The sequence below is a fragment of the Lolium rigidum genome, chromosome 1 (assembly GCF_022539505.1).
Source record: "Lolium rigidum isolate FL_2022 chromosome 1, APGP_CSIRO_Lrig_0.1, whole genome shotgun sequence".
Classification (NCBI taxonomy): domain Eukaryota; kingdom Viridiplantae; phylum Streptophyta; class Magnoliopsida; order Poales; family Poaceae; genus Lolium; species Lolium rigidum.
Window position 1 is genome coordinate 103,566,453 of NC_061508.1, and position 25,677 is coordinate 103,592,129.

The 25,677-nt window shown below is 45.4% G+C and overlaps 2 protein-coding genes across 3 annotated transcripts; one reads left to right on the plus strand and one right to left on the minus strand.

The window, feature by feature from the left end:
* Positions 1-586: 586 nt before the first annotated feature.
* Positions 587-5,864, minus strand: LOC124678895 (MADS-box transcription factor 7). Of its 2 annotated transcripts, none has more exons than XM_047214752.1 (8): positions 5,680-5,864; positions 3,195-3,273; positions 2,395-2,465; positions 1,781-1,880; positions 1,531-1,572; positions 1,382-1,423; positions 1,009-1,166; positions 587-696 (listed from the first exon to the last, which is right to left on the minus strand). In XM_047214752.1, the coding sequence occupies exons 1-8, from the start codon at positions 5,862-5,864 to the stop codon at positions 633-635; spliced, it is 741 nt and encodes a 246-aa protein (XP_047070708.1). In that variant the 3' UTR covers positions 587-632. The 2 variants fall into 2 exon arrangements, with proteins under 2 accessions (XP_047070708.1, XP_047070716.1); XM_047214760.1 differs by having other exon boundaries at positions 1,009-1,172.
* Positions 5,865-8,131: 2,267 nt separating this feature from the next.
* LOC124649676 lies at positions 8,132-15,932 on the plus strand. Its single transcript, XM_047189270.1, has 2 exons — positions 8,132-8,270; positions 14,626-15,932. The coding sequence occupies exons 1-2, from the start codon at positions 8,132-8,134 to the stop codon at positions 15,930-15,932; spliced, it is 1,446 nt and encodes a 481-aa protein (XP_047045226.1).
* Positions 15,933-25,677: the final 9,745 nt, after the last annotated feature.

A 25,677-nucleotide genomic window follows, 5' to 3' on the forward strand; every position in this document is an offset into this window, starting at 1 on the left:
CGGTACGTGTGACATATCTAGATCTATTTAGCGATGGATGTTGTACCATTTGCCTTGGTACTATTCATGTTGATTAATGCATCTAGTATGTTCAAGTTTTACATGTTAGTAGTTGTTTTCATCATACTTAATATTCTGAAATTAATCATAAAAATTGTGTTTAATTATCCAACACTGAAGATAGTAACATAGATTAGTAACACCTACATGTTACACGAAAAACCAGTTCTGACCTTGAGTGTAGATGCTCTATGTTACTCTCTATTATGACTAGTCTAAGCTGTTCATATTATATTTTGCTCTTTGTGTGGTTACCACTCTAGCATGTTTCTTTTCAGCAAAAAATACTAGAGGACTAAAAATGCCCATCGGGTGAGGCCAAAATTTCATCACACATACACGCTTAAGTAATATAATGTAGGCAGCTAGCGCTCCTATAATCTTTTACATGTAGTAACACAATAGGTCATCACCAAATACCAAGGTTTTAATGTTCTTATCACACAAAAGTTGCACACAAAATAAGTGAGAATCTTGACTGGAATATTCCATCACTCGAAGTAGTATACATGCATATATGCGGCTGCCCTGGTGCCACATATATCCTTATTATTTCTCAATTTCGTCTTCTATCATGGTAGCCATGGGGACATGAAAGTGGTCATGCATGAGCCATTCAGTGACTCTTGAGGATACCTGCAGATAAAGACGGTTAACGATTAGTTAGATAGCTAACACATGTAGAAGATAGTGCATCCTCGTAAGTTTACGACTCGATAAGCAGTTTACACTTTACACCGCCATAATCTTTTGTACAAAAAACATGAAAATTATGCTGATCAATTGTCATCTGGCATCGTAACAGAGTAAAACTGTTGTTTTTGTCCTACACAAAGTACTTTATAAAACAATCCAATTGACCAGAATTATCAACAATATGATGAGCTATCTGCCTATCAACGTAGGTTAAATATAAATCAAACTTTAAACATGGGTTAAGAGTTATACCCTATGTGAAGGGTCGGTTCACCAGCAGGATCAAGAGGGTGGAAGAATCCGTTGCCGCCATTCATCGGTGGCTGCACTTCGGGCTGACGTTCGTAGCTGAGTAAGTTGTTGTTGTGCTCCCAGAGCTGCTGCCCATGAACCTGATTGCTCTCCTCCAACTGCATCTCTCAAAACAAAATCAAGAACATCACCTATATATACCTTGTAGCTTTAGATTACCAACAGTCTTGGGTTTCTTTTCTTACTCGTAGTTCTCTATGATCACTAGGATTACCATGATCTCTTATCATGAGTACTTTTTCATTTTGATCTCCATTGAGGTCTAATATATTTAGAATGGATTATGGTAACACACTGGCGTAGAAGTACTTACTTTTATTCGAAGACACTTATTTGCTTCGGAGAACATTTGCTCCTACAAATTTAATAAGTGGGGGTCATCCACTAATTAGTCAAATTCAGTGATGTTTTTATTTGTGCGAGGAAGATTCACTACTGTTGACGTGTTAAGAGCTAACATACCCTTCTCTGAAGTTCTGTCAGTTGGTCAACCATAATTTGTGTCTGCGATAAGAGAAATAAAATCTGGTTAGCACACACCAAATATCATGCAGGCATGATTCACCTATACTGCAAGATGATAAATGTATGTATAAAGTCATTTCAGATAATAGAATAAATATGTTATATGTAGAGCTATATATCCGCCAAGGAAAAATTCCTACTTAAACTGGAAAAATCCCACTATTTTTAAAACACTTCTAGGGAGTACCCTTGTTGTTCTGATGTGCTTCAAAGATGAATCAAGTTGCTTCTCAAGGCTCTCCAGCTCCTTTATGCCTAATGAATCAAGGTCTTCACCAAGCAAATTCCTAGATAAGATGCAAAGAACTAGTTAATTATTTACATATAAACTTAAAACTCCACCTGTGGACTACAATGAAGGAAAATAATACTAGTAATAAAAGGTAAAATTCAGATTTGGTGGAATGGATAGGATCACTCGTAATTAACCATGCTGGATATTTATATTATCTAGGAATGTGTCATAAACAATCTACGAACGTGTCATAAACAATCTGGTAAGAACCAATACAAGCTGTCCTTAAAAAAATAGTGTGTACCCCCTTCTACAATAAAATTGCAGATTGTTGCTTACCCTGACATTCGTCCCAGCAAGAGAAATCATAAAATACTTCACTTTCAGAAGAAGAAAATAATTAGTATTGACAAAATGTGCTATTTATGGTAGTGATGTATTTAAGAAGAGCAAAAATTTGCATTCGTAGGTCCGTGGATTTACATTTTTTTTATCTTGAAGATGCAAATTAATTGATAAAGAAACAAAATTAAGTGGTAAAATAGCTCAATGAAAACACAACTTGCCTTTGTGTCCGCTGTAAATTATCAACACGTGCCTTTAGTTTCAGGTACTCATTGCGGCTGTTCTTCAGTTGCTAAGACAAAATAAGATTGACAGCTTTACTTCACTAACAATCATAAGGACACCATATCATTAAAACTCGTTATGAAATTATAGAAAACATACTAACAGAGTGATGTGAAGAGTTAACTGACACATGATCCGTTTCACTAGTAAATAACCCAAATAGGGTGTTTTGTTAATTGTAGATAATTAAGCATTACCGTGTGAACCATTACTATCCAAGCTACACTTTTAGTGTCTTACATGAAATATCACAGGGAAGAACCTTTTCACACCAATTGTAACTAAAGTCAGTTGGTGCCACTCTGGTGGTATGTTAATTAACTCCATCCTTCAAATTCAAGTGCATGTTTACGTTTTCAAACTAGGCTAGCTTAAGTTTGTAGGTTAGATATGGCATCGCGAGTCTAAGAAGAGTGAGTAGTATGTAAATTTACATATCGCATACGATCTATTTGCATGCTCTGAATATTCTAGAGAATTTTTGGGAGTTCCTGGTTCTTTTCTTATGACATGCATTGCAACTGGGTTCATGTTCTTTTGTGTGGAGAGACTGGGCAGTGGGCATATGTAAGACGTAGCGAGTACAAGAAGAGCCGGCAATATAAGACGTAGGACTGTGCTGTGCACATGTAAGACGTATCATATCATTTTGAAATTGTGAAAGTATGGAGTACAAGAAGAGCTGGCAAGATAAATGACCCAAAGCATGGACATTGTAAGACAGAAAAAAGTCTACCTCATTTTCTCTGTTCTGCACAGTTGTTTCAGGTCCTGCGTAACTGCATTTCTGATACTTTTCCAGTGTCTTCGTCATGCTATAAGTTCAGTAAAAAATCACAGAGCTAAATGAGAGAAAATAATACAGTACACACACACAGTTAAGATTCTCAATGTCACAGTTAAATTTAAGTTTGTGGCAATATGAAGTAGAATTGGTGGTGAAGTTAAGATTCTCAATGTCACAGTTAAATTTGAGTTTGCGGCAATACGAAGTAGAATTGGTGGCGAAAAGATAAGATTGTCAATGTCACAGCTGCTAGTGCGCGCCACAGTTCAGTTCGGTAATTAATTTTTTCTTAAGATTATAGTAGACATACGCCTGTTGAATTGTGGCTTAAAAAGTGCGGGTGGTAAAAAAAGAAAGTGAGTGTACAGGTTACTTGCTTAGTCGTTTAAGAATTGGGATAAATGATGCACAGCTAGAGCTGCAGGGGTTGTGATGTGTGCACAGATATCAAGGTTTTTGCGTAGGAATCTTTAGTTTGAGTTGACGGGTGTTCTTAAGTCCCGCTCAAGTGAAACCAGAAATCATGAATTTATGTGTGATGTGATGTCGTACGGCATGTTGAACTGTATTCTTTTTCGAAAAATGTTGAACTGTATTAACTCGCCGCTTGAAATCTGAGCAGATGGATAAGGCAGAACATTTTGTTTGGGTACAAAATAAATCATATCAGGAAAAAAAAAACTAGGATCGAATTCTTAGAGAAAACAAATTATGCAGCATATATTGGGATCGAACTTGGACCTGAACCCTCCAGTCAGAGTATTCATTGGACGTTTACATTGCATTGGCATCTAACGAACTCTCAATTTTTTTGACATGTAATGAACTCTCACTTGATATGTGAGAGGATGTATGCATGGGACAGGTAGTGGGTCCAGATCGATGCTTTCCTATATATATTACATTTCTTTTGCTAAATGATTACTATACCATTGAGAAAAAATTATACGCAGGATTTATATATGTGCATGCAAATTAACACTGCTACTTACATAAAATATATCATCTACAGTGTAGAAAGATAAAATTAAACTCGGTGACTTTGTTCAAAAAACAAACTTGGCGATTTACAAAACTACTCGTTTCCCTAAACAGAAGCGATGTTAGTATGCAAGTGGTGAATATTTTTAAAACTTAACAAGTAATATGTGTGAGAGTAAATATTGACCATATAATACTTGACCCGTTGTGCTTGTTTTGCTAAAAAGGGCCTTTGCTAAATACTTCAAAGTTATATTGAAATCATGGTCAAAGTTGAGCATTATTGGATACTGTGAGAAGTCAGATGTGACCTATAGTTCGGCGAGGATGGAGTATAAGATTGCTACGTGAAAATGATGTCACTAAATTTTTAATGATTATTGCGCTTATTTTGTATTGACATGTGCACAAAGGAAAATCCTCGGAAATTATGTTGGGCCATGATAATGTAGAAAACAACGCGTATTAATAAGAGCGTTGAGGATGCTTTGAGTATGCACTAGTTGAGGCAATTGTGTTATTACAACATCTTCCAACATAGATCTCGTCAACCTATTCAAGATAGATCAACCATCTTTGCATGCATCCACTAATTAATTAGTTCTATCCTCTCCAAGACACCTAGACGCACACTCGTCTTTTATCATCCCACAAAATGGCGATGATACTCCCATCGAGACTATGGCTTGAATCTTTGTGTGGGGCTTCAAATTCGAAAATATCTAGATAGATCCACCTTTATTTAGAACATGATGATATACAAATGACTTTGAAATGCTCATCGCAAAAAAAAAGGATAGCAATTGGAGCGTGGTATGTACCATGTCTACTTAGACAAACGTTCCGAGTCTTGTTTTTTCGACATCATGTATCTGAATCGAAGTATGTGCGCTACTAAGAAAACGGGCGGCCGGAGCATCAGGTTTGGGGTGACAAGGGAAAAAAAATTCAACGAGATCCACAACATGAAGTTTCAAACACACAGCATGACAGATTAGTTGATGAGCTAGCGCTCGTGTATAACCGATAGATCAGGGAAGATCTGGGCCGGCAAAGCCGGGAAAAGTAGGGCGCAGCAAACGGACCAGGGAAGAGGGAAGATATCGAACCCTAATAAAACCCAGGGTATTGGCCAGATCCCGGCTAGGTAATCCGTGGAAACCAACAAGCCGCTTCCACCAATCCCGGCCGGGGGTGCTGGTGTACGTGTACCGATTAACATGAGGACGCTAGCTCAAGTAATTACGCAGATCCACGTAAACCAGCCACGCCTCGACGACGTGCTTGCTGGCTGGACTCCGACGGGGAGCTAGCGCCGTGGGATCGGGCACCGGATCTCCGCGGCGCGCGAGAGGACAGCGCGCGGCCATTCCATGGGCGGATCCGGCCGGAGAGACCATGGCGCGCGTGCGATTTGAGCAAACAAGAGAAGCTGGCCGGTGTGTGTGTATACCTCTGTGTGCTGCAGAACTCGTAGAGCTTTCCGCGGTTGGAGAAGACGATGAGCGCGACCTCGGCGTCGCATAGCACGGAGAGCTCGTACGCCTTCTTGAGCAGCCCGTTCCTGCGCTTGGCGAAGGTGACCTGGCGGTTGATCTTGTTCTCGATCCGCTTGAGCTCCACCCTGCCCCGCCCCATGGCTGGCGCCGCCGGTTCCTCCACCTTCTCCTCCCTGGGTTGGAACCTCGAGCTAGCTAACCAGATCCGCCACCACCATACACACACCACAAGCAAGAGGAGAGAGATGGGGAGGGGGAGAGATAAGGGCGAGGAGGAGGAGCTGGGGCAGCTGGGATCGACAGGGATTAAAGTGCGAGATGATGGATGGATGGTGGTGCAGGGGAGGAGCCAGTGGTCACAAGGCGGGCTCCGCGGCGCTTCCGTTTCCGGCAAAGGATGAGTAGGGCGGAAACCCTAGAGGACCAGCCGCGTAGCGCGTTTCGGGAAGGCTAGGGATGGGTCGCCCGTCGCGTCCGTCGCCGTCGCCATCCGCGCTTAACTCACTCCTCCCTCCTCCTGCTTTATTCGCTAGCTTGCTAGCTTTTCCACCCCAACCAACCACGGCTAGCTCCACACACACACACACACGCAGAGACGGTCGTCGCGACGCGAGATATTTCAACGGTTGGCCGGCCGGCCGGCGAGCCGTCCGATCGGGGCAGGCGCGGGAGATGATGGGCGCGGCGGTCGACACGTGGATCCTGTGGCCGGAAGGGCAAGCCCCGCGTACGTACGCGCGTAATCATGCATCGGCTCCCTTCTCTGCCCACTGTGCAATCGCGCGCGGGTAGCGGAGCATCATGCATGTGCGCGCGCGGCCGGGGTCCGGCCCGATCGCCATCACGAACCATGATCGGTATGCAGCTGCAGCCGAGCGACCGCGGCGCTGCCGGCCGGTGGTAGGCACGAGCCGTGCATGTAGCCGGTCGATCGGGGAGGACACTGCTCCTTCCATCTTGCCGCGCACAATCGGCCGGATGCGGTTGTGGATTCCATCGGTTACACGTACTGATCCCTGCATGCCAGTCGTGACGGTGCGTACCACCGGGGCCCTCGATCAGCACATCTCCAACACCGCAAAGATCAACGTCTCTCCCGTGTGCTTCTTATTCTTCCTTGACCCACATGGCGACGACACATACAAGATAATTTCACTCACCCTGCACTGCGCCGTCATCGCCACCACAGCACTCACCCTCGCCGGGGGAGGTCGTCTTAGACGGGAGAGCTTCCATCTCCGGCTAGGACTGCACATGTTGCATTCACCGTCCACAGGCCTCTTCCACTCCCACGAACAACATCATCCCCAAGGTACTCAGCCAATCGCCAACCTCGTTTAGAGGTGCGATTCTGTCGTACTTTGGCTCCTAGACGGCTCTAGTGACATACAAGTAAGGTTTTATTGCGTTTCTTAGCTTCCATGGATCATGGCCAATAGCTCCAATAGTTTTTTCTACAATCATTTCGTTAATACACCGTCTCATGACCGATGGTTCGATGACGGTGGCTCTTCTCGTCCATGACCACAATGAAAATTAGCGTCCAAGGCAGTGGGGCTCCGTATAGGAGAAGTGCGGTCGCATTGGATCGTAAAAGAGAAGTCGGACCTATGCAACTCTTTGTCGTCTGCTTTCGTCGTACATTGTGGATGTGTTCCGACAAAGGTTCTGAATGTGTTCCTGCATATTATGGAGGGAGTGAAAGAGACATGACGACTACTTCTGATGCAAGCCATATGATGTTGGTAAGATTTTCTTCTCCTCTTATCGAAATGCAAGACTATGGGGTAGCTGGTCATCTAGTTGATGAGTACATGATGATGGAAGAGTCAACATGCCCTAGGGTCAATGTACCTGTTCTGCAAAATAGTGGTTGCTTTGTTTCGTGGAGAGCCAAACGCCGCATTTCAAGGGATGCTTTGCATCATATACATGCATTGGGAGTAGAAGAACTATTTATTTGGTTGGCAGGAGCAGTACAAGAGACATATTTGCGAGTGCATAGATATACTCGAAGCTGTGGCTTCACCTATGGATTTGGAACTCTATTTTTGATGTTGTATATTCACATAATAACATCACCGTGCCTTAAAGTTTTCCGAAATTCTCTAGGCTTGCGGAAGGCAATTCTCTAGAGGTCCACCACGAGATCAATGGCCACAAAAACAACACGTGATGGTATATATCCATATTGGTCTATATTTTTGAAAAGTGTTAAGAAGGATGTGGAGCATGTATTTGGTGTGCTCCAAATTTGTTTTTTTTTTTGAACAGGGAAGGACCCCGAAGGGTCCAGATGCTGCATTAATTTAAGACGGTGTGGTTACAAATTACAAGGAGGACCTTGAGAATAAAGAAAATTACAACCATGTCCTCAAACTTTATGAAACGAACCCTAGAAAGATAATGGTAAAAGCCATCGGGTCCTTCTCCACCGCCGAAAGCCAGCTTGAATCCACGGCCACCAGCACCGTCGCCGGGGACGACACCACTTGGCGACGCGCCGGCGTGGACTACCGCGTCAAAGCTGCAGAAGACCCTCCATGTTGGTACGCGGGCCTGGAGGGGGATGAAGAGCTCGAACCAGCTCACAGCTAGCACAAGAGCTCGTTGGAGTAGTCGCCTAATGACTATTAGATACAGCAGTTGGACGGCTTCATGTCGTCGATGAGCTGCTGTTGGAGCACTCCCAGAAATAAAGATGTGGTAGCTAGAAGCCACCACCAGATGCAGGATAATATGCAGCAAGCTTTCCCGATGGAGCCAAAGATCCAACCGCTGCCTCTCAGCTGGCGCCACCATGGCGCAAAGGAAGAGAGGGGGCAAGAGGATCAGAAGCTCCATACCTTCGAGCTTATTGACCAAGCTGTCGGGACCGACACTCGTCTGTGCAAGCTCCAACCTCCGGAGCTCCAGCACGAGAAGGAGACCCGACTCACCTCCATCGCAGCTCGGATGCGACAGGGCCACACTTGCGACAGCCGCCTTATTTTCGGAGATCCCCACTCCCAAATCCTTCCCATGCAGTGCGTCCTGCCACCGGAGCACCACAACGAAGCAGACCAGAGATGGGCCGCCCCAGATCCGGCCGGCGAGATCTGGCACTCTACTCCCAAATGCCACAACGGGACCAGACTACCTCGGCTCGGCCCAGAGGGCGGTGGAGGACTCTCAACTACTGTAGCAGGGGGAGAGGGGAGAGTAAAGAAAATGAGAGCCTCTGAATGAGCATATCAGTGCGTGCTCCAAATTTGTTGAGCCATTGTTCGACATCCTGCTAGAACCTGAAACATTGACATTGTGTAGGAGGTGATGACTGCTTGCGTGTGATTGGGCACCTACCGTTGGAAGGAGGGGGAGGGGGAGCTGGTTGAGTCCCAAGGTGGGCCCGCAATGTTATAAGAATTTCCCCATGCGCATCATGAAATTCATGATCAAGCAACTCACTTTCAACTTCAAGATGATCTGTTTGAGCACATATAAAACCATATAGGCAACCAATCGTCCTCTCTTGTGTCACGTAATTTGATTCTAGGTGATTGTGTGAACTATGTTAAAATTTATTTGATTGTGAACTATGTTGTTTAATTTATATGAACAAATTGAATAATTATTTGGTACTGTGGACAATTTGCATAATTACGCTGTACCCAGTATACTGCTACGGTCTATGGAAGTTTACGTCCTTCATCTGTCGAGAGTCTCTAGGTTCCACGATCGAGCGCAGCTCATGCCAGCGACTGAACTGGACGGATTTGATGGCTGCATCAATCGAGCGGTAGCCTGACATTGGGCTGGGCGCAAAATATGCGACCTGATGATGTGTGACTTCGATGTACGTGTGTGGCCGTCGTCGCAAGGAAAATGACAGGTTGCGTGTGGAGCGAGCAGTGTCGCCCAACGCTGCTGGCTGGCTGGCTGGCTGGCTGGTTGGCTGGCAAGGCTGAAGTGAACAAAGAGTGGTCTCGTCGTGTCTTGGGCCCGGTCCCTAGCGGGAACTCCTGGAGAACGTACTGTGTAATTGGGCACTTCACCTCACGGCTTACATGAGTACATCCTACTCTACACACATTTACGCTGGCGAGTGATATTTTAAGGTCCACTGCACAGCCGATCAAATTATTCTGCGCACGCCGGGTTTCGCCTGTCCATATTCTGCGCAAAAACAATTTTTTTTTTTACAGATGCGGCACAATTCTACACAGTTTTGCACTTATTCTTACTCTTTATTATTTTCCTAAGCATTATGATTTCTATTAATTTACAACATAATCTATAAAAAAAATTGTCCACCATTGCCAACCCCTCCTGATTCGCCTCCCCCACCCCCCTCCGTATCGCCGCCATCACCACCCCCATGCCTGACCTATGCCCGCCAACCAAGAAACCGCCGTTGTAGCCACCGCCGCCGCCTCCGCCATCTCCCACCATGGTTTTGCTGGAACTGCCGTCGGTATCAACAGCTCGCTGTCGGCCGCCGCCCACAAGTGTTCGGCGAATTGCCGCGATGGACATCGACAACGAGATGATGGTGCAACCTGTTCATGCATAAGGATGCCGGCACCACCGCCGAGCGGCACCAATGGCCGGTGATGTTGACCAACCTTTTCCGCCTTCGACAACACGTCCGAGGATGGCGTGGCGGTTCGTGGGTTGGGAAGGCGCCGAATAAGAACCAAGCATCGGCAAGCTGCGTATTGCTCGCTTGACTCCGATTACTTCACCGACGACGCAACACATACACCCATGGATTTTCGGTGTCGATTTATGATGAACAAGGATCTGTTTATGAAGATTGTGCTCGGCATCAGGGAGTGTGACACATATTCATATGCAAGAAATATTGCACCGGCTTGTGGGGCTTCTCACCACTTCAGGAGTGCATGGCTGATATGTGTCTTCTTGCATACGGAGTTCCCCTAGATGCAGCCGATGACTACATGCGCATGGAGGATTTGACATGCTTCGAGTGTCTACAAGTTTGGTAGGGAAGTGGTGGAGTGTTTGGGCTAGACTATTTGAGCGCACCCAATGCATATGATACAACTCCGATCCTGACACAAAATGCAGTGAGATGATTTCCTAGAATACTCGGAGTATCGATTGCATGCACTAGGATTGGAAGAATTTGCCATTTGCTTGGTAAGGGTTGTGGGAGGTGATGAACGGTTATAGTCGAGAGGGCTTTTGGTGTGCTCTAGCAGCGTTTTGCCATTGTTCGGTACCCTGCTCCCACTTGGTCGGAGTCTCGGATGTGGGAGGTGATGAACGGTTATATGATCATACACAACCTGATCATTGAGAGTGAGTGTGATACACCGGAGGATGATGACCATCCATTTGATTTTTAGGGACCTCTTGCCGTGGTTGAGCTTGTATCGGCCTAGTTTTATTTGCTTTTCTCAAGATGCATCAAGAAATCATAGATGCATGTGTTCAAACTCAACTACAGAATGATCTAGTTGAGCATTTGTGGGTGCGGAGAGGAAATGATACATGATTCATAAACATGTTGCGTTGCAATTTATTTGAATTCTTGTATGAATAATTTAATTTGTAAGTTTGAACTATTTGTGTGTTTAAACACTATAATGGTGTTTAAATTATTGTTTCAAACTATGTAGAATGTTTTAATTTAATGAAAAATAAAAATCCATTTTTTGGGTACCGGCCGTACAGGGCGTCCGGTGTGGGACGGCCTCCGCTAAACTAAGGAGCTCGTGCCGGTGCGCCCCATATAGTGGTGCCAGCGCTACTGCCGGCTACTATATGGGGCGCGCTGGTGGAGCATCTCCGCGGATGAACCCGGCCAATATCCTTATGGGGGTCCAACACTAATTTTGGGCCACACTGTCGCGGCCCAAAAGTAGCCAGCCCTTTTTGGAACCAAATATAATAGATGGCATTCCCGTGCTAGCCCTTTCGATTGGGTGGGAAGCAGACTCACCAGCGCTCCGCGCCACGTATGAATTCACCCGCGGCTCCTGCTAACAGCCACTTACCTAGCCCTACAACCACTCCCCTCCCCCAATTTCCTCCCCTCCCGCCACCCTCCACTTCCCGCACGTGTCTTCAGTTAGCACCCATAGCAAGCCCGCGCCCTCGCCGCCGACATTGCTAGCATGCCTCAGAAAAAGAAGCCAATGACACCGGTGAAGGAGAATCCGATAACCATGATGGAAGATAAGTGACAGGCCCACCGCAACCGGTGTGCCATTGTGATTGCGTGCCGACGGAGGCGTCTCCTGGCCGGCGAGGCCAGCCAGGCCGCGGAGGCAGCCTCGGAGGTCGCAGCACATGTTGCCCCAGTCTCGGAGACGCGCCATCCGAATGCTTGAGTGACAACTTTTTAAGGGTACATTGCCCATGTGTGTGTTTTTGGTAATAAATAATAATTCATAGGGACTAATATTTTCATTGAGTTTATATGAACGAATACTCCATAGTAATGGTTGTAGTCCATATGTTGGATTCGAGTGTAGAAGCCATGAATATAAATATATACCTTGAGTACTGGCATCAACATCATAGATTTCAAGAGAAGAATATTATATGATCAAGATTTTGAGAGTTTGATTTCAAGAGATGAATTCAAGATAAAGGGATTGCATTTTTTCCTTCGTGGAATTGGCTTGGAGAAAAATGTGAGTCTTCATGGCGTTCGGGAGACCTTTCTGGTAACCCACATCTATCGAACGTGATGTATCTCACTTCATGTGAGGGAACACGGGAATACAGTTTCGTGTCCGCGTGCCTCGGTTATCTCTATACCTAAGTTTATTTTCCATATGATATCCATAGATCTTGAAATACTTATATCTTGCTATCGCTTGTGTTATAAACATGTTGTGCATATGTTGCTTAGCTTTTGTTGCACTTAGTTGAGCCTAGCATATTTAAGTCTTGTGTTTGTAAAATAAAGGATAGTTTAATTTCGCATTCTTACAAGCCAAATCCATAATAATTTTTAAAACGCATGTTCACCCCCACCCCACTTCAGACGACATCTATCCTTTTAAACTTCCACGTCACATGGTGCAGTTGCGGGGACCAAGGCTACAACTTGACAAGGAGCACAAGTGGTGAAGTTGGGGCTCGAGAGGGAGAGGGTGGAAGCCCGCAAGATGGAAGCCGAAGCCGGCAAGATGAATGCCATGAATGAATCATCACACATTGCATTAAGTAAGATAACACAAGAAGCAAAGATCTTGATGGCGGACATATCGGACATGGATCTATTGGCAAGGGCATGACACAAGATGTACCGGCCGCAAGCACATCAGCAAAGAGGTGTTGGCTGCCCAAGCGTGGTCGGCATTGCCGGCGGCCATATGGCGAAGGCTACACCACTAGTGATGGAGGATTCGTCGACAATCGTGGAGCTGCCGGTGATCGACGAGCCGAATGTGATGGAGGTGCCTGTGCCGTCCATGCCATTTGATCCATTTGGCCATGAAGCCCAAGTTATTTTTTGCTAGCCGAACTATGGTGGTGAATTGTTGGCCGGATGTTTTGCCCGACCTAGACTTTGAGCTGCTATTTGAAAGCTTGACTTGAATTTCTATCCCTATTAGTGAGTTTTATTTTATTTGGGATAAAATTTATATTATGCTAGGCTATATTGGGAGCTGGTGTGAGAAAGTCCTACGCCCTTACCTATATCAAGGGAGCTGGCGCCAGCATCCCCAATAGCGATACGCCGACGTTAATGCCGGCGTCTATTTGGGGAGCGCTAGTAGAGATGATCTAAGAGCATGTCTAACAGGTCCCGTATAACCCGCCCACCCCGTAAAATTCCGGCGACATACGGGGCAGGCGCGGTTCGGGCCGTCTAGCAGGCCCCGTATTCGGGCCGCCCCGTTTCGGCGGAATACGGGGCCCAGGAAATCGGCCCCTTCGCCCCGTACATATAGTGGGCGCAGGTGCGAGTGAGGGGTTAACCCCTCACTCGCAACCCTAGCTCCGCCGCGCGCGCCGCCGCCTCCTCCTCCTGCTCCGGCGAGCAATTAGCCGCTCCCCGCGCCGCATTCCACCCCTCAAGCTAGGATGGACTCCCGCCGCCGCAGTAGGGCCTCGCCGGCGAGCGGATCGAAGCGATCCCGCTCGCCGGACACCGTCGAGGAAGCGTGGCGGCGGCAATGCAAGAGATCCGCCGCCGCAGCCCGTCGCGCGGCCCGCAAGTACAACGGCGCCGCGTCCGTCCCGGAAAAGCTAATCGACTTCGCGCGGGGCGGGCGCTGGTTCATCGAGGATCCGCCGATGAAGCCGATGAGCGGGCTCTAGCTCGACGAGTGGCGCGCCGACCGGGAGCGCCGCCGCTGGGCGAAGGAGGCTTGGAGCAGCGGGAGCACCGAGCGCTAGAAGAGCTCCGCTCGCCGGCGATGACGAGGAGGCCCCCGACTTGTTGAAGGAGCTACGGCAGTTCCTGAAGGACGACGCCAAGAGGAAGAGGGCGGTCGAGGAAGAGGTGGCGGCGGCCATCGCCGCCGCGAAGGAGGCGGAGTTGCGGGAGGCGGAGGCGGAGGCAGACTCGTACCTAGTCGACCTCCCCGAGTAGGATCGCGCATTCTGGATGTAGAATCAATGAAATCCGTAGTATGATCAATGAAATCCGTAGTATGATCATTGAAATCGAACTTCCCGGGGTTTTTATTTTTGAAAATACGGGGCGAAATACGGGTTCTGCTAGACGGAATGGCTCTTTCGTTGCCAACTTTTCGATACGGGGCGAAAAAGCAGCCAGATACGGGACAGAAATATAAGGGGCCTGCTAGACATGCTCTAAGTGGATACAAATCGCAACCAAATGCAAAAGAGGTTGCGTGAACAATACTGCAAACCAAGGCTTTGTCGCGTGTGTAAACCAACATGGTGAAAGGTCACGGAAAACCTTTTGTCAGGCAGGATTAGGGCATTGGATATTGCAATTAAAATATCCGTCCTTGATATCCGGAATCGAGAGAAGCCGGAACTCGAGCGTGCACCAATAGCGGCTGAAGTTCTTCCGCCGGCCAAAAGAAAGAAGAAGAACCCTAGGTGTCTGGAAACCTCGCCGATGGTTCCGGCCACGGCAAGTGCAGGCTGGTCCTCGCTCCCAGACGACCTCGTCCGACGCGTCGCCGACACTTTCCTCGACACGAACGACGTGGATTGCTACATGGACTTGCGCGCCATCTGCCGCAGCTGGCGCTCCGCCACCGACGACCCCAGGAACAACAGATCGGACTCCCGATTCCGGCCGCGCCAGTGGATCATCCTCGGGGAGGTCTTGGAGAGCGACGCGCGCTTCCTCCTGGTCAACACCGCCACCGGTCGGTTCCTCCACAAGGAACTCCCGCTGCTCCGCGACTACTACGTCGTGGCCACCACCCTCGGCGGCTTCTTCGTGCTGGCCGACAGGAGCCCTCCCCACGCCGCTCGCATCTTGAACCCTCTCACAGGCGACACCATCCGTTTCACGGTGCCCATACCCGTCGAGGTGGAGGTTGCCGCTGCACTCCGTTTTGCCTCCTCTTTGGTCATGCTCACCTTGTTGTGCGACTCGTCTAACAAGATTTACACAGCCTTTCCCCACAATTTCTGCACCCGAGACCTTAAGCCCTCAGCTTATAGTTTCTTCCGATGGGCGGTTGGAGGTGCTATGGACGGACGCTGGCGGGAATTAGCCGGAACATATGACCTGGTTGGCAAGATCCGCGACGTGAACACGGATCTTAATGTTGTTCCGTTCAACAAGCTCTTTTCCCGTGATCCTCCTGAGATGGGAGTTGCAGATGACGCCCGGTGTTTCCAGATGGAATTTGGTGGACAGCTTCTGATCATTATCAGTCTACAAGGACTTGTCGAGGTTTTCAAGTTCGAAACCGGGAGTGAAAAATTCGTGCCTGTGAAGAGGATCGGTAACCATGCTATCTTCATTGGTCCTCACAGGTGCCTAGATGTGGATGCTGATATGTTCCCGTCGGTTGAGGCAAATTGTGTCTACTACACTGAGCACCGGTGCTCGTCTGCTCGCATCCGCAAGTGCAACATCAAGGATGGAAAAACAGAGAGCATCTCGGAAGCCTTCGATTTCGTGAAGCAGGACAAACAGTTTGTCCTTGTCGCCGATCGCCCTTTCACCATCATCCAGCTTCTCTCGAGCTGCACCCTCAACATCCGGAGGTCTGAACTGGCCTTACAGCAGAGCACACAAAGACACAGATAAACTGGTTGATTGAGCCCATGATATACATATCAATTGGTAACTTCTAAAAGATAGTTTATGATTTCTCTTGTCTTTTGTTTTGTCATTTTCGTTCTGTGTTGGCTTGTTTGGTGCAAGAAATACGTTAACTCTAGGTTCTAACTAGCACAATGAGCGTGCTTCCTTTGCTATGGAACCACAATAATAACAATACAAAACTAATTTGATCGTATGACTTTTCAAAAATATTACCGGGATTTCTTAAAAATGCACATGCTCCGTTAAAGACGGCTGAAATTGGATGATATTTGCTTACCTTGGACTGTTATCTAGATAAAAAAAATTATATTTTATATTGATTCATAAGATGGAACGAACATGATTTGTCTTCCTTAGTGTCAACGTGGTGATGCCAAGGCGCATAGGCTCCTTCATCAGCATTACCACCAATTCCTTAGTGCCCGTTATCTCCTCCTAGAGATGTCATGGTTACAAATTTGTGTATTAATTAGTTGTGCTTGTGCGTTCATTCTTAGAATAATGCAGCTTGTTGCAACGCATGACTGATCTAGCTGCTCAGATTTTTTAAAGGAAAATCAACCATGATCTGATTGGAGTTGATCAATTAGTATACCAATTCAGTCATCTAGTTTCTTCAAGAAAAAAATTACAGTTAGTTGTTGCTTGCTTCCCCTAACTGTATTATTATTAGACTCTGTAGTACATCATATAATGTGATAAGTAGATACAGGATGTGTTTTGGTTTTACATGTAGGAATAGTTGAGCAGAAGGAGTTTGCACACTCACCGGTCACCGCCGTAAACATCTTGAGTAGGGCTAACTCAGCTCACACATGAACAGGACCATGCTTACTTAGATCATCATAATCTCTAAAGTTTATCACTGTAGTCCAAAGATCTGATTTTGCATGAGACCACAAATGAATAACTTCACCATGCAATTCAGCGTATGACGGGATTAAAGGAAACATTAAGGTGTTGAGGTCGGATCCCGGTGGGATCTCGGTACTTTGCTTTTTCTAGTTCAAAATTTTGTACCAAAATTTACACTAGAAAAAGCAAAATATACTACAAGTGAGACTTAGATAAGATCCCACTTGACACCCTAGTAAACATACCCATAAGATCAGTCTTGTACTATGACTGTATTGGGTCATGGCTTCTGCGAGCATGTCCTCTACCCGGAGTATTAACCTGATTGCCTCTCTGAAAGATCAGATTACCATCGCTGTGCATGGGAGATCGATTTGGAGAGAATGCGATATGCTCGCCCTAGTTCGCTCTAAGAATGTGAAAAAGAATCAGAGCCCGGTGGAGTAGCACTCGTATGTGAAAGTGAATCGGAACATGGTAGAGTAGCGCTGCAAGTGGTTGCACGTAGGGTGTCAAGTGGGATTCCGCCTAAATCTCACTTGTAGCACATTTTAATTTTTCTATTATAAATTTTGGCACAAAATTTTTAATTTAAAAAGACAAAATAAACTAAACGTGAGATCCATCATGATCCCACCTTAACACCTTAATTGCACGTAGCACGGAGGCACTGGTCGAGCACCAAGCCACCAATCGATGAGAAATCGAGTTGGGCAGAGGAGGACGGAGGGAGGCACGGCCGCGCTCTTCGGCGGGGAAGTTATGCCCCACGTAGTTGGATCAGCAGCGGAGGCGCGGTGCGCAGTGGAGCCGGGCAGCGGTGGGGCAGAGGCATGCTGGGACACACGGGTTTGATGGAGCTGGGTGGATAGGGTCGAGGGGTAAAATGAAAAAACTGCCGATCTTTTGGATTACATGTTGATTTCCAAATAATCGAGAGGCTAAACTAAAAATTTACTCGCGTATGATCATCTACATCAGATGCTTATATAGGGAAACGAGCTATATATGGCCTTCGTGAACTTGAAGAAGATACAAAGAATAGTTATGTGGTGGACGCCGGAGAAATACAAAGTTCCATTAAAGTAAATAACCTTCATTAGAGATATATATCAAAGGATTAGTTGTAAGCCTATATACATGTGTTCTTAATAATGGATGGGTGATGTAGAATATAAAAGGTGATATTACTTTGTGTAATTTTTGTTGTTGATGATGTGGTGCTAGTAGATGAAACCAGTGTTGGCCTAAATAGGAAGTTGAAGCTATGGAGCCAGACTTCAGAAATAAAGGGATTTAGATTTAGTAGGACCAAGACTGAGTACATATGATACAACTTTAGTAGTGTTAGTATGATGATAGAGAGGTTAGTTTAGAAGAAGACATAATTCCTAAAAGGGTAACTTCTGGTACTTGGAATTAACACCGGTCTAGCATTAATTCTACGTGAAAAAAAGGTCCAACAAAAGATAAATGGTAAACTTTATAGGATGACAATCAGACCAGCAATGCTATATGAAACAGAATGTTGACCCGCTAAAAACAACACATCTAACAAATAAGTGTTGCGGTCTTGCGGAGATGTGCATGCTACGGATGCATGTCCATACAAGTTAGGATCAGATTAAGGTAATATGTGGTAAGCTAGGAGTAGCACGGATTGGCAAGTCTAGCGAGACGCTATTCCGACACCGACTATGGTGATTTGGGTGTATCCAATGAACGCCTCATGGTACTCTAAAGAGTATGGAAATATTAGGAGGAAGAGGACGCCCAAAATTGATATGGACGGAAGTGATAAAAAGTGACTTGAGGGATCGAACGAAAGATTTAAACTCTAGAGGTAATAAGAAAGTGTTATTATCTAGCTCCAAGTTTTATGATTTAAGTTTCTTTCTTTATGTTGCAACTGCTATGTCTTGAATTTGAGATTCAAAGGAAAAGTCATAAGCATGTGTAGAAAAAATGAACAAACAAGTGGTCATAGTCTTGCCTCTACGACTAGCTCATATGTCCTCTGATGATCACATTTTCCTAATCATAGGCATGGGAGCGCTATTGATAAGGGATTAACTTATCAATGCCTACAAGTTATAGACTAGGGTTTAGTTGGAAGTAGAGGGCAAGTAGAGCTCGAATGTTTCAGCCGGAAAAGTACTCGACTGTCATGAAAACTAGGGTTGCGTGAAAACAATGAATCGATCCTTTCTTTGTCCCTCGACCCCCCCTTATATAGGAGGCGGAGCCGAGGGTTTCGTGATGTACAAGTTACAGAGTCCGGGAGGGTTTCTGAACCATCCCGCAATAGTTACAAGTCAATATTCCTAATACAATTCTATCTTTCCAAACTATCTCCCGATTGGGCCTCTGGGCTTTGTAAAACTTCGGGTCGTGGGCCTTCAGTAAACCCTGGGTATCTTCTTCGGCAGGCCCATTGGGGATGCCTATGTCAGTAGCCCCCGAGATTTTGCTTGAATCGCAGAATCAGGGAAAATCTCCATCTTTACAATCTGCATATGATTTCTTCAACTCGACAAATAATCTTCTTAAAGGAATTATATATTGTAAAGGGATAATGGTAATTGGGGCTGGTTCATCTGATAGATCAGGTACCAGTTAACTGCTCTCGTAGCAATCCGCAAAAACCTACTTCAAGATACTGGCGTAATTCGACATGTGCCGCTTAAGGTCTTACCAAATGCCGAATTTCAGTCATGTTTTATTGGGTACCTAACGCGTCCGTTAGGATTTTTCTTCGTATCTGTTGATACGGAAAAAGCAGCAAAGCGCCGTCAGAGGCGGTGCCACGCCGCACAGGACGGATCCCGGGGACTTACCTTCGCAGAGTTTTGCGGCATTCAGAGATTATTTCGCGACTGAGGCGCTCTAAGAATATATTGTCGAGTGCTTTCTCCGGCTGTTGGAGTAGCACATTTATTCGAGTCAACGGATGACTTATATTGTTTTTAACTTACCCTCCCGATGGGAGTATATGAAGAGTTATTTTGATAACTCGAAATATGCTCATCAGGATTAAATAAATTTCATCGGGCACGCGAACAGCGTTCCCGATGGGAGTAGCCCCCGAGGCTACAGCCAAGTGCTTGCGCTTGGTTGTAGGCTCACCTTTTTAGCATCTTAGCCACTATATTGACATTTTTCATGCTCCTGTTCATATATATCGGGTGCGCGAACAGCACTCCCGATGGGAGTAGCCCCCGAGGCTACAATCGAGGATTTATACTTGGCTGTAGGCTCCAATTTGTCTCTGTCGCAATATTTTTGAAACGTCCCCTTCTGAATCATCTCCATCAAATTTCTCGAAACTTCTTTACAAAGTAGCCCCCGAGCATTTGAACAAAAACTTGTATTTGGTCAAAAGCTCTCGAGATTACCAGTCGTCCTTCCCTGTCGCCAATTTTCATATCACCACAGCCGATGTTTTTCCATTGGTAAGGTGACATCAGTGCTGAAAATAGCCACGATCACTGTATCGGGAAGACGCGAAGTCTGTCCCTTCACTGACCCGTGGGCCCAAAATGTGCGACACGTTGACACGTTACGCAAGTGGGGGACACACGTCCTCCGCTTTTTCTGGCACGCGCGCTGCAGCGCCTGTCCAGTTCCATCACAGTAAATATACTGTTTTACCCCTTGAGCCATGTGTAAATCATCAAGTCCATTCATTCATCATCCAATGGTGCGACGTTTTGACCGAACCCGCTATAAATAACCATCGTCTTCCTCGTTTATCCCCTTCGCCGCGCCATTGCTCTCATCTCCTCTGCTTCAATCCCCATTGCAACCACCAGAGCTCCAGCGCCCACGCACTCTCCTACTTCCGCAGCGCCACTGCTGATGCCACCGCGGCCAAAACTCACCAAGCACAACACTCCCGAAGCATCCATGGCGGCGCAAGATCTGGGAAACCTGGAGTGGGAGAGATCCAAGATCTCACCCTAGGACGTGAACCTGCTGAAAAAGCTCGGCCTGAGCAAGAAGAAGGACGCACTGCGCTTCCCCAGCGAGGAAAGCTACCCGACTCCTCCTATGGAATATCGGGTTAGTTTTATCGACCATCTTATTCGCGGCCTCTCTGCACCCATCCACAATTTTCTGCGTGGATTGCTTTTTGTGTATGGGCTGCAGCTTCACCATCTTACTCCCAACTTCATCCTCCATATCTCTATTTTCATCACGCTTTGCGAGTGCTTCCTTGGAGTCCAGCCTAGCTGGGCTCTGTGGAAGCGCATCTTCTTCCTCCGCCGTAATGGCTCCCACAACATCGCCTACAACATAGGCGGTGTTGTTATCTGTGTCCGCCCTGATGTCGAGTACTTTGACGTCAAATTCCCCGACTCCGTCCAAGAGTGGCGCAAAAGATGGTTGTCCGTCCACGAGGATTGCCCCGACTCGCTGGAATAAAACATCGCACCTTTTGACGGCAGCGCCAAAATTCTTCGTCGCCGATCCTGGGATGCAGAGGCGACTGAAGAAGAAAAAACAGCGACAGAAGCGCTGAACCCCCTCTGGATGTATGCTGGCGACAAAGACGTCCCGTATCCACGAGCTCCAAAATACCAGCGGCCAAGAGCTATCGGGTATCCAGATAACAACATATTTCCTTAGGATTAGGGTGCAGCCTCTGCAGGCTCGCAAGAACCCCCTCTGGATGTATGCTGGCGACAAAGACGTGGATCGCATGTCGACAGATCTTTCGGTCAAGGACTTAGAGAAACTTGTCCGAAAGATCTCATCGCTAAACAAGAAAGACGCCGTCCCTTCAACTTGCCGCGTGGTACCATACAGCGGTACCAACGCCCTCCCCCAGGTAATCTATTTTTTGTCGTCTACTTTTTTGTTGTTCACCTTTTTTGACTGTTACTGTGCTTTTCACTTATGTCGACTACTATTCTGCTGTGCCTTGATACGATTTCTTGTCGATACATTCTTATCTTGTGTAGAACCACCAAACTGCATAATCGCTTCCTCCCCTTCCCGAAGGAGGAGAGGTCGACAAACGAGCAGTCGTTGCCGACGACGCCAGGTTCCTTCTCAACCGGAGAGTGGAGTCGCGGTTTCTCAGAAATCTGCGGCTCGCTCTGAAAAAGAAGTTGAATCCGAGGCTTCGGAGTCAACCGAGTCCATCCCTTCCGCTGTTTCTCCGAAAAACAAACGGAAGAGGGGTGACGTGGAGGGCTCTGGCACCTCCAAGCTGAGCAGTTCTCCTGTCGAGGGAACTGCTCCCGAATAAACGAAACCCTTTGACGCCTACGCGTCCGCCCTTATCAGCTCGTAAGTTGTCATGTCGCTCTTTTTAGTCATTGTGTGCCGAATAATCTGATTCCATATCAAATAATCTCATTCTATTTTTGTACTCAGCGGCGAGGATGAAGAAGAAGAACCCGCCGCCAATGTGACTGCTCCTATGAGCACGTCTCATACTTTGGCTGTGTCGGAAACGCACCGCACGGCGGAAGAAACCTCGACTCCTCATCCAGATATTCAGAGGTCTTCTCCTGACACTAGCCCCCGAGCCTCTTCGCCAAAGAGAGCGAGGATCGAGCTTCAGCGACAAGGGTCTAAGGAGAAGGTTCGCATTGGATTTCTCGCTTTTGATCATTCTCAACTTAGAAACCCATACCGGGACAACATAGACAACAGATAATGGACTCCTCTTTTAATGCTTAAGCATTCAACAACAGTTAATATTCTCATAAGAGATTGAGGTTTTATGTCCAAACTGAAACTTCCACCATGATTCATGGCTTTAGTTAGCGGCCCAATGTTCTTCTCTAACAGTATGCATACTCAAACCATTTGATTGTGAAAACCGCCCTTACTTCAGACAAGACGAACATGCATAGCAACTCACATGATATTCAACAAAGGTAAAAGTTGATGGCGTCCCCAGAAACATGGTTACCGCACAACAAGCAACTTACTAAGAAATAAGACACATAAGTACATATTCTTCACCACAATAGTTTTTAAGGCTATTTTGTCCCATGAGCTATATATTGCAAAGGTAAAGAATGGAATTTTAAAGGTAGCACTCAAGTAATGTACTTTGGAATGGCGGAGAAATACCATGTGGTAGGTAGGTATGGTGGACACAAATGGCATAGTTTTGGCTCAAGGATTTGGATGCACGAGAAGAATCCCTCTCAATACAAGGCTAGGCTAGCAAGGTTGTTTGAAGCAAACTCAAGTATAAAACGGTGCAACAAGACTCACATATAAACATATTGTAAGCATTATAAGACTTTACATCGTCTCCTTGTTGTTCAAACACCTCAACCGAGAAAATATCTAGACTTAGAGAGAACAATCATGCAACCCAAATTTTAACAAGCTCTATGTAGTTATTCATTAATAGGTGCAAGGTACATGATGCAAGAGCTTAAACATGATCTATATGAGCACAACAATTGCCAAGTATCACATTATTCAAGACATTATACCATTTACCACATGCGGCATTTTCCGTTTCCAACCATATATCAATGAATGAGGTAGTTCAACTTTCGCAATGAACATTAAAAATAAAGCTAAGAACACATGTGTTCATACGAAACAGCGGAGCGTAATATCTCCAATATAAAGGATTGTGGGATCCGACTTTATTCAAACAAAACAAAAACTAAAGCAAACAGACGCTCCAAGTAAAGTACATAAGATGTGATGGAATAAAAATATAGTTTCACTAGAGGTGACCTGATAAATTGTCGATGAAGAAGGGGATGCCTTGGGCATCCCCAAGCTTAGATGCTTGAGTCTTCTTGAAATATGCAGGGATGAACCACGGGGGCATCCCCAAGCTTAGACTTTTCACTCTTCTTGATCATAGTATATCATCCTCCTCTCTTGACCCTTGAAAACTTCCTCCACACCAAACTCGAAACAAACTCATTAGAGGGTTAGTGCATAATCAAAAATTCACATGTTCAGAGGTGACACAATCATTCTTAACACTTCTGGACATTGCCCAAAGCTACTGGAAGTTAATGGAACAAAGAAATCCACTCAACACAGCAAAAGAGGCAATGCGAAATAAAAGGCAGAATCTGTCAAAACAGAACAGTCCGTAAAGACGAATTTTTCTGGGGCACTTAACTTGCTCAGATGAAAAATCTCAAATTGAATGAAAGTTGCGTACATATCTGAGGATCACACACATAAATTGGCAGAATTTTCTGAGTTACCTACAGACGGGGCTGCTCAATTTCGTGACAGTAAGAAATTTGTTTCAGTGCAGTAATCCAAATCTAGTATCAACCCTACTATCAAAGACTTTACTTGGCACAACAATGCAATAAAATAAAGATAAGAAGAGGTTGCTACAGTATTAACAACTTCCAAGACTCAACAAAACAGTAGAAAAATAAACACATGGGTTATCTCCCAAGAAGTGCTTTCTTTATAGCCATTAAGATGGGCTCAGTAATTTTAATGATGCTCTTGCAAGAAATAAGAGTTGAAGCAAAAGAGAGCATCAAGAAGCAAATTCAAAACACATTTAAGCCTAACCCACTTCCTATGAAATGGAATCTTGTACACAAATAAATTCATGAAGAACAAAGTGACAAGCATAAGAAGATAAAACACGAGTAACTTCAAAATTCTCAACATAAAGAGGGGAAACTTAATATTATTAAGATGCATATAACCATGTTTCCCTCTCTCATAATAACTTTCAGTAGCATCATGAACAAACTCAACAATATAACTATCACACGAAACATTCTTATCATGAGCCACATGCATAAAATTATTACTCTCCACATAAGCATAATCAATTTTATTAGTAAAAGTGGGAGTAAAACTACCATAACCATCATTGTAATCATCATAAATTGCAGGCATGGTATAATCATAATAACCTTTATCCTCCATAGTAGGTGGCACCAAAATACCACTATCATTATAATCATCATAAATAGGAGGTAAAGTATCATCAAAGTAAATTTTCTCCTCAAAACTTGGGGGACTAAAAATATCATGCTCATCAAAATCAGCTTCCCCAAGCTTAGAATTTTCCATAGCATTAGCAACAATGGTGTTCAAAGCATTCATACTAATAACATTCCCATTAGCATGCATATAAAGTTCCATGGGTTTTTTAATTCTCTCTTCAAACACATCATGTCCTAATTCAAGATAATGTTCATAAAGATCTCTCATTTTGTTGTTGTTTTCCATTAAGCCTTACTAGTGAAAACAAGAAACAAAAAGATATAATTGCAGGATCTAAAGGAAATAGCTTCAAGCACTCACACACCGGCAACAGTGCTAGGAAATAGCTTAGTAGTCGGAGGATGTGAATAACTTTTACCTTACCTCCCCGGCAACGTCGCTAGAAAATAGCTTGATGTCTACGTGTGCTTCTATTCTTGTAGACAGTGTTGGGCCTCCAAGAGCAGAGGTTTGTAGAACAGCAGCAAGTTTCCCTTAAGTGAATCACCCAAGGTTTATCGAACTCGGGGAGGTAGAGGTCAAAGATATTCCTCTCAAGCAACCCTGCAATTACGATACAAGAAGTCTCTTGTGTCCCCAACACACCCAATACACTTGTCAGATGTATAGGTGCACTAGTTCGGCGAAGAGATATTAAAACGCAGGTGGTATAGATGAATATGAGTGGTAATAAGAATCTGAAATAAATATGGCAGCAAGTAAACATGCAGTAGAACAGTAAGTAAGCGGTGTTTGCAGTATTGGAAACAAGGCCTAGGGATCCTACTTTCACTAGCGGACACTCTCAACATTGATCACATAATAAATAAATAACTTCTCCTCACTTGTGCTACATATACTCTTGTTTGATAACAAACACCATTCATTGTGTAGGGCTACAAGAGCTCCCTCAAGC

Coding starts and splice junctions, on each gene's coding strand:
- LOC124678895 (XM_047214760.1), bottom strand. CDS start 5,864: ATGGGGCGGGGCAGGGTGGAGCTCAAGCGGATCGAGAACAAGATCAAC. Junction 3,274..5,679: donor GAGTTCTGCAGCACACAGAG/GTATACACACAC, acceptor CTGAACTTATAG/CATGACGAAGACACTGGAAA. Junction 1,881..2,394: donor AATTTACAGCGGACACAAAG/GCAAGTTGTGTT, acceptor CATCTTATCTAG/GAATTTGCTTGGTGAAGACC.
- LOC124649676 (XM_047189270.1), top strand. CDS start 8,132: ATGGTAAAAGCCATCGGGTCCTTCTCCACCGCCGAAAGCCAGCTTGAA. Junction 8,271..14,625: donor AGCTGCAGAAGACCCTCCAT/GTTGGTACGCGG, acceptor ACCTTTTGTCAG/GCAGGATTAGGGCATTGGAT.